The following is a 12549-nucleotide window of genomic DNA, read 5'->3' as shown; positions in this document are numbered from 1 at the left end:
TAAATTTAATTTGTATTTTTTTTATATTGTGTATTCAAAATATAAAATAAAATGTAATAAAAAAGTTAAAAGAAAAAAATACGGTTATAATTAAATTAATATATATAAACATAAAAAAAATACATTAAAAAATATTGATAAGAATTATAATGTTATATATTAAATATAAAAAAAATAAAATAAAAATATTTTATATAAAATTTAAAAAATTAAGAAATAATACAAAGATAATAAAAAATAATAAATAAAAATATGTATATAAATAAAAATGTATATATATAAATATATATATAAGTATTTATATAACTTATATAATTTATATTATTTAATCTTTTTAATATTTTTTTTAAATATTTTTAATTATATATACAATACATTTTTAATTATTTATAATTTTACTATATTTTGTTATTTATTTAATCTTTATTTTTTAAAATAATAATACTTTATTTTTAATTTGTATAATTCTTTATTTTATACTTTCTATGTATTTTTTATATAATAAAAGTCCTTATTTTATTATTGATTTTTCTTAAGATATTATTAATTTTTAATTATATAATCATATATACATAACTACATAACCACATAATTTTCATTAAATTTTATTAAATTTTTTTTATTTCCCTGTTAACTAAAAACTTTACAATAAAATCTTCAAATTTTTTTTTTTATTTGAAAAATAACCTTATATAAATTGTAATCAATATTGTATTTATATTATCTTTATTTTATTTTATTTATATTTTTTTCTATTCTTTTATTTTACTTCTTAATCTTTGAATTTTTCATTCTAAGTACAATTTTTTATATATTTATAATTTATATAAAATAAATAATATAAGAGTATATTATTATTTTGTTCGACTTAAAAAATTTATTTATTTATATTTTTTTAAAAGTGGCTAATACAAGAAGTAATAAATGTTTCTTTACATTATGTTTAACTACAATACAATAAATAAAATTCTGTATTATATTTTAATCTTTAGGTTTTCTATTAGGAAAAGGATATGCTAAATGACAAATATAATATATTTCCTTCATTGTTTAATCCCATTTATTTTATTTCAGTATATCAGCTTCTAAAAGCTCTGATTTATTGTCTTTAAACTAATGAAATATAATCTATATTCCCTTTATTCTAAATAATTTATTAAATGGTATGCTACATAGACTTAGTACTTTTTACTAACTAAGAACTAAAAGTACATAAATTTAAAAATACAATTTTTTTTTTTTTTTTTTTGTATTAATAATATTAATAAGTAAATAAAAAAAAAATAATCTGTTAAAGTATATACTAATTTCTGAAAATTAATTTTATTTAAAAAAATAAAAAGTGATAAAAACATTTAATTTTAAATATTAAAAAAAAATTATAAAAAGAAAATTTATAAAAAAAAAAAAAATATGAATAAAAATATAAAAGAAAACATATTTAATAAATATTAATGTTAAAGAAAAAAAAAATATATAAACCTTATACTTTTTTATTATATATAAATAAAATATATATATATATATATTATTTTTTTTTTTTTTATTAATTATTTATTCTTATTCTTATTTTATTTGGATTTCTTGTTTTCATGCATTATACTTTTTAAATTTTTTATGATAATTTTATTTTTATTTTTCTTACTTCGCTAATTAAATCCAATTATTTTGGCTGTAAAAAATAAAAAATAGAATTAAAATAATTATATATTTTTAATTTTTACAGCTATAAAATGGCACATTATATAAAAAAATCCAAAGAAAAACATTATTGATCCAAATATACAACCTATTACATTAGTATAATCATAAATATACATAGTTATTGAAGCTAAACTATATTAAAAAAAATATTTTTTTTTTAATTTGAATATGCTTAGTTAATTAAATACTATATATTGAATAATCCTCTTCCAAGAAAAGTTCTTAAAAACATAAAATGTTTTAAAATAAAATCAGATTTTAACTCAGCACCAACTAACATTAACCCTAATAAACTATTTAAAAAAATATAATATATATAGCATATAATAATATTTTAAATAAAATAAATTACACTAAAAAGGCAGGTGCAAATACATTAAAAAATTTAAAACTTATTGCGGAAAAAATGGGTTTCAATAGTATTATTTAATATAATCCTATAATCATAATAAATACACTAAAAAAATATAAAATTAATAAAATTCTATAAAAAAAATAATTACGCTATACAGAGATTAAGGGTACGAACAAATTAAAAAGTTTTTGTATTTGCCATTATATAAATTTAATTAAAAATAATTATTTTTTTAATATGTATTAAAATATTAAAATAGATTTATTTAATAATAATAAAAGTTTTATATTAATGATAAATTTAAAATAAAAAAATTAAACATAATAAAATATTTAAGGCAATTTGTAATTTATTATATATGAATATTTGAATATTTGTTATTAAAAAATGAATTAATAAAGTAAATTAAATAATAAACAAAATTTAAATATATATATTAATATAATAATAATAACTAATGAATTAAATTATATATAATGTTTTCTTCTATATAAAATAAAAGAATATTGATTAATAAATATATAATATATGATTTTTTTTTTTAATTAATTTAATTAGTAATATATTATTTTAATTGATATAAATTAATATTATTTTTTATAAAAATTAATTAGATAAATTTGTATCAATATTTGCTATTTTCATTAACATTTTACATGAATAAAGCCTAAATTTATACTTTAAATATAGGCTAAAAGATTTCAGTATTATAGAAATTATAAAATTTTTACACAAAGATAACTTACATATAATTTATTTAATTAATAAAATAGAACTTAAATATTATCCAAAGTATTATTACAATACTTATTATTATAAATATTATCTCTTTTATTTTATGATGAAATCGTATAAATTATTTAAAATAAAAAATAATTAAATACATTAATATTTAAGTAAATAATTTTTTTAAATAAATGTTTAAGTTTTTATCATATTTTTAATCTAAAATATTACTAGATTTTTTATATATATTTTTTTTATTAACTTAATTTTTATTTTATATGGATTTTAGAGACGTGATTTAGTTTTTTTTTAATAGAAACAAATAAAATACTCAATATAAATTCTTTTTTTAAAAAAAACATATCTTTATGCCAATATCTATTCAATTTTAAGATATTAGTATTTCTTAATTATGAAAAAATATAAAAAGTATGAAATTATTTAATATAGAATAATAAATTGGATAAGATTTTATATTTCAGAATATATAATTAATTTATATAGCAGAAAAATAAGTAAAAATTATATAAGCTTATATATAATTTATTATTGCTAAAATATAATAATTAGGAAATAATTAAAAATCTAATTTTTTTTTTTAATACTTAGCTTTTATTATTGAATATCATACTAACCAATGATTAATATTATTTAATATAATTATTGTATAAAAAATATAAAATAGTACTCCTGAACAGAAAAAATATCAATAAATGAATTTAAAAACAAAAGTTTAAATAATTATTACGATTTTTAATAACTCAACATTAAAAATTACAAAGTTGAAATATATTTAGTTATTTGATTCGATGAATTATTAATTTAAACAAATAATAAATTAAATAAAAAGTTATTATTATTAAAAAAATTATTTAACTTTTATCTTAAGATTTTTTTAATATTGAATAATTAGAAACAATAAGCTTAAATTATCAAAAATAACGAAAATTATTAGAATATTAAAATAATTAATCCTAAAAATAATAGCGTATTTATATTAACCTAAACTTTTATTGAAAATATTATCTAAAAAATTATAAGCAAAATCATTTTCTTAATTTAAATTAAAAAAAAAGATTTATCTATAAACATTTTCGATAACAAATTCTCTATTTTATATGTAAGTATTATGAATCTTATATAATTAATCATTATTAGAGCTTCTAATTATTTTGAAAAAGAGATTGGATATGAAATAAAGTCTATTATAAAATAAAAAATATTAGCAACATTATAGCAAATTCAGTTGTGAAATTCGAAAATAATTTACTTTAAAATTAATCTGTATTTAATAATGAAATATAATTAGAAGAAAATTTTTGACACTTAAATAAGTCCATGTTAATTTAGAAAATTTGAATAATTAAATAATGTAATTCGTTAAATTAAGAATTTTTGTTAATAAAAAGTTTTCTAAGAAGTTATAATTAAAAAATAAATAAAGTAAATACGGAAAGGCTATTCAAATATGATAAAAGATGAAATTAAATAAAGGACTATATAATTTGAGCTGAAAGTATAAACTCTAAAAAAACAATTCATTCATTTTATAGAACATTAATAAGATTAACATATAATTATTATATTATGAAAATATTTTAAAAATACTATAAAATATATAGTTATACAAATGATATATTTAAACTAAAAAATTAATATGAAAAAATTATTAAAAATTTTATTTGATTTATATATATATATATTTATATATAAATATATATATATATTTATATATTTATAAATTAATATATATATTTTTAATTATTATTCAACTATATTAATATTTATAAATACATATTTGTCTTTAATTTTTATAATACATTTTTTTTTTTTAATATTTAGAATTAATCATTTATTTTTTATTTAATAAACATTATATTTTATATAAAATCTAATAATTATTTAAAATTTTTGATTTTTAAAAGTTTTAGATTTTTATTAAATTTATAAAGTATGTACTTATTTTTATAATTTTTATATTATTAATTTCATTTTATTATTTTTTTATTTACATTTTCCTATATATATAATTAGTTAGTAAAAATAAATAAATTCATTTTTTTTTTCCTCTTAATAATTTTATTTAATTATTTTAAATATATTTAAATTTAATTTTGTCTAATAAGTATTAAAAATATTATTTTTAATTAAATTAAAATAAATTTACTATAAATAAAATCTATTTCTAAAAAGATATATATCTCATAAACATATAATTTAAATTTGTTTAGTATTTTGTTTTTTTATGTTTTGCTTATTTGCATATTTATTTTAATTCTATATACTCAATTTTTGGTTTAATATAGTCTAATATATTTAGTAATGATGATTTAAAAAAACAAGAATTAAAGTTAATTTCTAATTTAAGATGATGACTATTTCTAGTAAAATTAAAAATACATATATATTTACGAACTATTTTTTATATAAAAATGCGCATTTTGACTTGATTATTAAAATATATTTTATAAGCTTAATGGTAAAAATATATTAAAAGAATAAATATAATATTGCACTAAATAAAATAACAATTTAATTTAAGAGAACATTATATTAATTCCTTTTTCCTATATTAAATAAAACTCTTTCTAAACTATTTTAAGTAATCCAACTCTTTTTAAACTATTTAAAGTAATCCAAAATATAATAATATTTAGATTGAATTATAATAATGCAATTAAATATAAAATTTAATTCTCAAAGAGTAATTTTTGTATTAAGCACGATTTTATAATTTTTTGATTAATTAACTGATAATTTATTTAATTAAAATACTAAATATTTAGAATAATAATTAAAAAAAAGTTAATGATATTGTTTAAATTATCAATATATATTTTAAATTAAAGAAAACATATATAATATTCATTGAATTTAATAATCTTATAATAAAAAAATATTTAGATTAGATTATATTAATAACATTTAGCTTGTTTTGTTTTGTTTTCTTATTGTTTGCTTATCTTGTTATTATTTTAGTATTTTGAATATATATAGTATTATGTTATAATCCTTACATTACGAATTATTTAAATAAAAATGGTGATTAATTATAAACTTGATTAGTTTATAAAAAATATTAGTGTATTTTTATTATATTTAAAAATTTTAATAAATATAAATATATTATTTTATAAATAAATATAAAATTTAAAAACAATAATTAGAATATACTTTTTTCATAAATTTAAAGATATTTTATAAAAAAATTATTTAAAATAATTTCAATATTTAACTTAATATTTTTAATATTCTTTATAATTTCCACATGTTTAATCATTAAATTATTATTCAGGAAACTATATATTTTCTTTTATTATGGTTTTTATATTATTTTATGTATAAATTAATTCCATATAATTTGAATTTAATTATGGTTAAATAGGAAAAAACCAAGAAATAACATTATTACCAAAAATTTATTTAAATAGATTCATAAAAGAATCAGGCATTCCATATTTTTCTTTATAAGATTCTACTGTTGTTTGATTTTCTTTTATTGATTCAAATTAGTCTTATAAAAAATCTAAAGTAAAATACATGAAAAATGCTGCCATAAGGCTAAAAATTATACACTAAAATAATTTATTTTAAATTTAAAATAAAAAAAAATATAAAAAAATATTTACGACTATTTTTCTCATATTTATTTATAATAAGGCTTTATAAAAGGAACTACAAGAATAAAAATATAAAGAAGCACTAATAATAAATAATAGTAAAGTAAAAAGAGATAAAAAGAAAGCATAAGCTAAAAAAAGGATAAAATATTTCTAGTTTTTGATGCCTACGCAATTATTAATCCATTCACAATGATGATCCATTCTAAAAACGCACTTTTTGCAAGTTTTACAATGATGAGCTCTCATTGGTTTCCATTATTTATGAATGCATTTTTAACAATAATTTATTGATTTTTCATCTAATAAATCTAAAGGTGGTTTTATATTTTTACTAATTTTAAAAATTATTTATATAGATCTATTTTTTTTAATATTATTACCTTATATAGCCTGGATCTGAAAAACATGATTTTAAATAGGAAATACAAGTTAATATAAATAAATAAATATATAGTATGTAAAATGTTAATCCTATTGAGTCTAAATGAAAGAAGGAATCTTAAGAATAAAACCATATTATTAAACAATTATAGTAAACATTATAAAATGATGAAATTAAAATTATACTTGTTATAATTTATAATATTTTTGCTAAAAATTCCATTTAAAATATTAATATTTTTTTAAAAATATAATTTATAATAATATATATAAATAAATATTTTTATTTTTTTTAATAAAATATATAAAATTTAATTAAATTTTTTTCTTTTTTCTAATAATAATTAAAAATAATAATATTTATATTTTTATATATACTTAACTTCAAAATATTTTAAATAATCATTTTCATTTTAAATAAATTATATATTAATTAAATTATAAACTATCTAAAGACTATTTTGACGCCATCTGAATATATAAACAATATTTTTAGTTTTAATTTGAAAATAAAAAATATAATTTAAAGAATTTTGGTGTTAATTTAAAAAAAAAAATTAAATCTAAAAAATAAAAAATACACTATATTTTTTTTTAACAATTAAAAAAAAAATTTAAAAAAAATATATATATATATATATATATAAACAATATAAATTAAATGTTATATTTTGAAAGCAAAATAAGATCCAGTAGTTTATAACATAAATCACCAACTAATCATATTAACTATATGGCAGATCCATATAATTATTAATCAAATTATAGATGCAATAATTATCAAAGCTTTTAAAAAAATGCAATAAAAGTAATTAAATATACTGATAAAAATTAATTCTAACATAGTTTTACGAATAATCCTAATTAAGAAATAAAAATTTAGCCTGAATTTAATACTTATAAAGTACCTAAGCAAAAATATAAAAAAGAGGTTATTGAAAAACTTTTTGGAAATGAAATAGAAACTGAATATAATTATGAAAGCGAAGTTCTTCTAGTTTTTAACAAAAATAATATTTCACCTAAAGTAAGTGTTACAGATCTTAGTTTAATAGATAATATTTTTAATAAATTAGAAGGACTATTTTAATAACTAATAAATAAAAAGCCAAATAATTATTAATAAAAGTTCCTTTAATGTTTAGATAGAAAAATTGAAAGCTTTTTTTTTGCTCTATCTTAATGTAAAAGAGTCGAATTTTTTTATAAAGAATTAATAAAAAATGAGCTTTTAAAAAGAGAAGATATTTTATTTTCTCAGAAATATGCTTAGTAATAAAAAATGATATTAAAATAAGAAGAAAATTTATTAAAAATTATCAATTTCATTTCGAAATAAATAAATCTTTAAATTTCTGTAATTTTAAGAATAATTCTAGAAAAAGATGAAAAAGAGTTTTATTAAATTAATATGGAAGAATTACTTGATTTTTAAGGAATATTTAAATAAGATAAATTATTTGATAGAAATTAATATTTAATAAGAGAAAAGTTATAAGAATTTATAAAATTTTAAAGAAATTTATAAATATAGGTTGATTTAAAAAATGAAAAAAGAAAGATTTTTAGAATTTTATATGACCGTTTTAGTGATAATGCTTAGAGCTTATCAAGAGAATTAATAGAAAAAAATAAAGAAATAACCAATTAAATAAATATTATAAAAAAAAATAAAAATATGTTATAATTAAATTCTACTATTGAAGATTTGTAAGAAATAATAGTTTAAATGAAAGAATGTATTTAGAATATCATTCAATATAAAGAAGATGAATAGATTTATTTCCAAAATAAATTCGAAAAAATTTATTATAATATTATTTTTGACAACCAAGAGGAAAATATCAATGTTTATGATATTATTCATTAATAATTTATTGAAATTGATAGTATTCTAAATATATAACAAAGTGATATTTTGAAAGAAAAAAATGAGTAAAAATATTATAATGATGATGATTAATTTAAAAAATATATAGAATCGGATGTAAATTAAAGATAATAAAAAATATTAGTATAATAAGAGAAATTTAAAAAAGAAAAAGAACTTGAAGCAATACAAAGATAATAAAAAATAAAGGAAGAATAAGAAAAAATTAAAAAACTTAAATTAGAACAAGAAGAAAGAGAATTACAATTTAAATAAGAAAAAGAAGAAAGGCAAAGGAAATTTAAATAAGAATAATTAGAAAAAGAAAATAAATTAAAATAAGAACAAGAAGAAACTAAAAAAAATTAAAATAAGAACAGGAGGAGAAAGGAAAAAAATAAAAAGAAGAATTTGAAAAAAAATAAAAATAAGAATAATAATAATAAAGAAAAATTCAAGAAGAAGAAAGATAAAGAAAATATAAATAATAAATAGAAGAAGATGAAGCAAATAAATAAAAACAATTATTAGAAAAAAAAGAATAAACACTAAAAAAAGAACAGGCAGAAAAGCTCAAAAAAGAATAAGAAGTAAAACTCAAAAAAGAATAAGAAGAAAAGCTTAAAAAAGAATAGGCAGAAAAGCTCAAAAAAGAACAAGAAGAAAAGCTTAAAAAATAATAAGAAGAAAAACTCAAAAAAGAATAAGAAGAAAAACTCAAAAAAGAACAAGAAGAAAAACTCAAAAAAGAACAAGAAGAAAAACTCAAAAAAGAACAAGAAGAAAAGAAACTAAAATTAGAATAAGAAGAAAAAGAAAAAGAAAAAGAAAAAAAACTAAAATAAGAAAAAGAAGAAAATGAAAAAAAAAAAAAATAAGAATAAGAAGAAAAAGAAAAGTATCTTAAATTGGAATAAGAAGAAAAGAAAAAAAAGATAGAACATGAGGAAAGAGAAAAGAGATTAAAGTAAGAATAAGAGGAAAAAGATAAGTAATTATAATTAAAATTATAAGAAAAAGAACAAAAAGAAAAAGAAAAAAAATTAAAAGAAAAGGAAGAATAAGAATTAAAAGAAACATAAGAAATAAAACATAAAGAGAAAAAATAAAAAAAAGATTTATAAGAAAAAGAAAAAATAAAATAAGAAAAATAAAAATAAAAAAATATAAATTTAGAAGAAATAGATTTTATATAGAATAATAAAAAATAAATATAAAAAAGTAATTTCGATTACAACAATGATGAATTTTATTCCGAAATAACATCAAACAATAGTAAATATACTAAAAAAAAAAATACTCCAGATAAATAAAATAACGAAAACTCTTTAAAAGAAGATGATTATGATTTTGATTTTGAAGAAATAGACGACCTAATAGGCGAAGAAACATAATAAATTTAAAATAAAAAATTAAAATAATAATAATAATAATTTACCTAAAAATAAAATTATTCAAAAGAATTCGATTTTTTTGAAGAAATAGAGGAAATACTAGAAGATAATAATAACATTAATAATATAAATTAAGAATAAAAGAAAAGTTAATAAAATAATCATCTTGAATAAAAATAAGAAGAATTATAAGAAATTTAAGACATTGAATTCTAAAATGAAGAAAATGAAGAAGAATAAAGAAAATTATAGGAAAAGTTAATATAAAAAACAAATGAATATATTAAATCAACCCGTTTTTCTCGTCAGAATAAAATAAATTTCTAAAAATTCGATAATTTTGATTCTTTAGTAACATTGTATGAGGAATTTATATAATTAAATTCTTGTTTTTTTTCGATTTTGAATAATCATAGGCTTTACTAGAACTTTTTTATTAATTTGAAAATGAAGAAGAAGAATAATCAGAAGAAAACCAAAATTAAAAAATAGAATCCTTTATGCAAAATATACACTAATTTTACTACAATATAACCAAATAGCCCCAAATAGATAATTAAGTAAGACTTTTTTATCCTTTTTAAAATCTAAATGAATTCGGATTTTAACTTTTAGAAGTATGTTTAGGCTAAAATATGATAAATTTTTATTATTTTGAAGACTTAAGTGAAGAAAAAGAGGAAAATTTATAAAGTTTTGTTCAGTTTTTTACTTTTATTTTCTCTTGTGAAGAGGCTAATGTATATCCAGTAGTTTTAAATATTTAATCTAGAGAAATTATTTAATAATATGAAGGATATTGTAAATATATATTGATGATTTTTCCTATTGTTTTTGAGGAAAAGTAAGAAATGGAAGTCGATTTCGGAAGTATAGAACGTATTTTTTACATTCTATTGAGTTTAGAGCATTTATATGCAGAAATGGAAAATAATAATGACTAAATAGAGCAGAAATTTCGCGAAATAAGTGAAAAATATCAAGAAAATTTTGAAATTTTTTAATATGAAGATATCAACTTTGATTTAATCAATAAAGACTTTTCGAGTATGTTTAACAATTTCCAAAAAAAGAAAAATAGTCCATTTTTAGCCTGTTTTTAGATACAAACTGATAGTTTCAAGTATTCTTTTTATGTATATTTAGATAATTAAGAAATAGGGATTTTTTGTCTTAATCTTTCAGAAGATCTTAATGATTTCTTTATCAAAAATATAGCTTAATGTGTTGAAAATAAAGATTTTTAAATTAAAGCTTGTGTAGAAGTATCTAAACACAATGGATTATATGAATATTCAGAATTTACTATGGCAATATGGAGTCATTTAATTTTTAAAAATAAATATTCGCCTTTTGAGGCTATTAATGTTGTCAATTATTCTATGTATCCTTATTATACTGTTTATAAAAATTAAGATTGATTGTTTTTATTTTTCTTTTAAAATTTTTTAAAATTATTTTATTTTTTTGTGTATTAACATTTTTTTTAATATTATATTATTATCAGTAAATTTATATATTTTTTTGTTATTATTAGAAGTATATAAACTTTATTAATTAAATTAAAAATTAAACATAAAAACATATTTTACAAAAAATAAAAATATAGAAAAATATTTAAAAGTTTAATATAAAATTATATTATTTAAAAATTCCTTATTTATTGAAAAAAAAAATAGATTTCTAAGACTAAAAGAAAATAAATAAATATAAATTACATGCTCATGCTATTAATAAAAAATAAAGTAAATTTAATTTTGATAAAATATATATAAAAAAAACAAACAAAATAATATAGATAATAAATTAAATAAATAATATAGTTAAAAATGTATAAAACAAAAAAATCTTACGTAAATAAAAAATATAATAAATATTAGTTTTATAGTATTAATAAAAGAAAAATAATTATAAAAAAAATAATTTTCATATCAAAAAATATTATAATTTATAAAAAAAAATATTTATTTAAATAAATATAAATATAAATAGTCAATTAAAACATATTCATATTTTTTGAATAAAAAAAATTTATAATTTTTGAAAAAGATGAAATTTAATAAAAAATATAATTAAGCATCAATTTTATATTTAGAAAAATAAAAAAAATTATATATTAAAAACATTTATAAGAACTTAAAAATTAGAACGAAAATTAAGAAATAAAGATATAATATAATACGAATTAAAAATAAAAAATATAAAAAAATTCTACTAAAAATATTAAATAAAATATTTAAATATATATATTATATAAAAATAAAAACATTATGCAGTTTAAAAATAAAAAAAGATAAAACATATAATTTAAAGAATAAAAATAATAAAAAAGAATATAAATATTTTTAAATATTATTATAATAATAGTTAATATATAATGGTGTAAAATAAAATATAAATATAAAAAAAAAAATATTAAAATGAAATATATATAAAAATAAAAAAATATATATAAATAAAAATAATAATATAAAATTAAAAATTTATAAATAAATA

At 14.3% G+C, this 12549-nt stretch overlaps 2 protein-coding genes across 2 annotated transcripts, besides 26 other annotated features; both read right to left on the bottom strand. All coding sequences in view use genetic code 6, as the record gives it.

Annotated features, from left to right (window-relative positions):
* Positions 1-248: 248 nt before the first annotated feature.
* Positions 249-293: a microsatellite.
* Positions 271-306: a microsatellite.
* A 1063-nt stretch (positions 307-1369) lies between these two features.
* Positions 1370-1407: a microsatellite.
* Positions 1371-1408: a microsatellite.
* A 1213-nt stretch (positions 1409-2621) lies between these two features.
* Positions 2622-2670: a microsatellite.
* Positions 2671-4473: 1803 nt separating this feature from the next.
* Positions 4474-4540: a microsatellite.
* A 22-nt stretch (positions 4541-4562) lies between these two features.
* Positions 4563-4654: a microsatellite.
* A 32-nt stretch (positions 4655-4686) lies between these two features.
* Positions 4687-4723: a microsatellite.
* A 642-nt stretch (positions 4724-5365) lies between these two features.
* Positions 5366-5425: a microsatellite.
* A 584-nt stretch (positions 5426-6009) lies between these two features.
* Positions 6010-7012, bottom strand: IMG5_170560 (zinc finger family protein, putative; the record flags this gene model as incomplete). Its single annotated transcript, XM_004029860.1, has 2 exons — positions 6010-6739; positions 6789-7012. The coding sequence occupies 2 exons, from the start codon at positions 7010-7012 to the stop codon at positions 6010-6012; spliced, it is 954 nt and encodes a 317-aa protein (XP_004029908.1).
* Positions 7013-8887: 1875 nt separating this feature from the next.
* Positions 8888-9069: a microsatellite.
* Positions 9070-9196: 127 nt separating this feature from the next.
* Positions 9197-9518: a microsatellite.
* Positions 9332-9557: a microsatellite.
* Positions 9443-9557: a microsatellite.
* Positions 9467-9557: a microsatellite.
* Positions 9479-9593: a microsatellite.
* A 77-nt stretch (positions 9594-9670) lies between these two features.
* Positions 9671-9702: a microsatellite.
* Positions 9671-9736: a microsatellite.
* Positions 9675-9713: a microsatellite.
* Positions 9737-9760: 24 nt separating the features above from the next.
* Positions 9761-9831: a microsatellite.
* Positions 9780-9821: a microsatellite.
* Positions 9791-9831: a microsatellite.
* Positions 9832-10049: 218 nt separating this feature from the next.
* Positions 10050-10083: a microsatellite.
* IMG5_170550 (hypothetical protein) lies at positions 10077-11377 on the bottom strand. The gene has a single exon (XM_004029859.1). The coding sequence runs from the start codon at positions 10962-10964 to the stop codon at positions 10518-10520; it is 447 nt and encodes a 148-aa protein (XP_004029907.1). The 5' UTR covers positions 10965-11377; the 3' UTR covers positions 10077-10517.
* Positions 11378-12050: 673 nt separating this feature from the next.
* Positions 12051-12098: a microsatellite.
* A 170-nt stretch (positions 12099-12268) lies between these two features.
* Positions 12269-12315: a microsatellite.
* A 121-nt stretch (positions 12316-12436) lies between these two features.
* Positions 12437-12534: a microsatellite.
* Positions 12438-12536: a microsatellite.
* Between the last annotated feature and the right edge of the window lie 13 nt (positions 12537-12549).

The sequence above is a fragment of the Ichthyophthirius multifiliis genome (genome assembly GCF_000220395.1).
Source record: "Ichthyophthirius multifiliis unplaced genomic scaffold scaff_1120509251258, whole genome shotgun sequence".
Lineage (NCBI taxonomy): Eukaryota > Ciliophora > Oligohymenophorea > Hymenostomatida > Ichthyophthirius > Ichthyophthirius multifiliis.
Note: the sequence above shows the minus strand (reverse complement) of the source record. Positions and strands in the feature narration are given on the sequence as shown.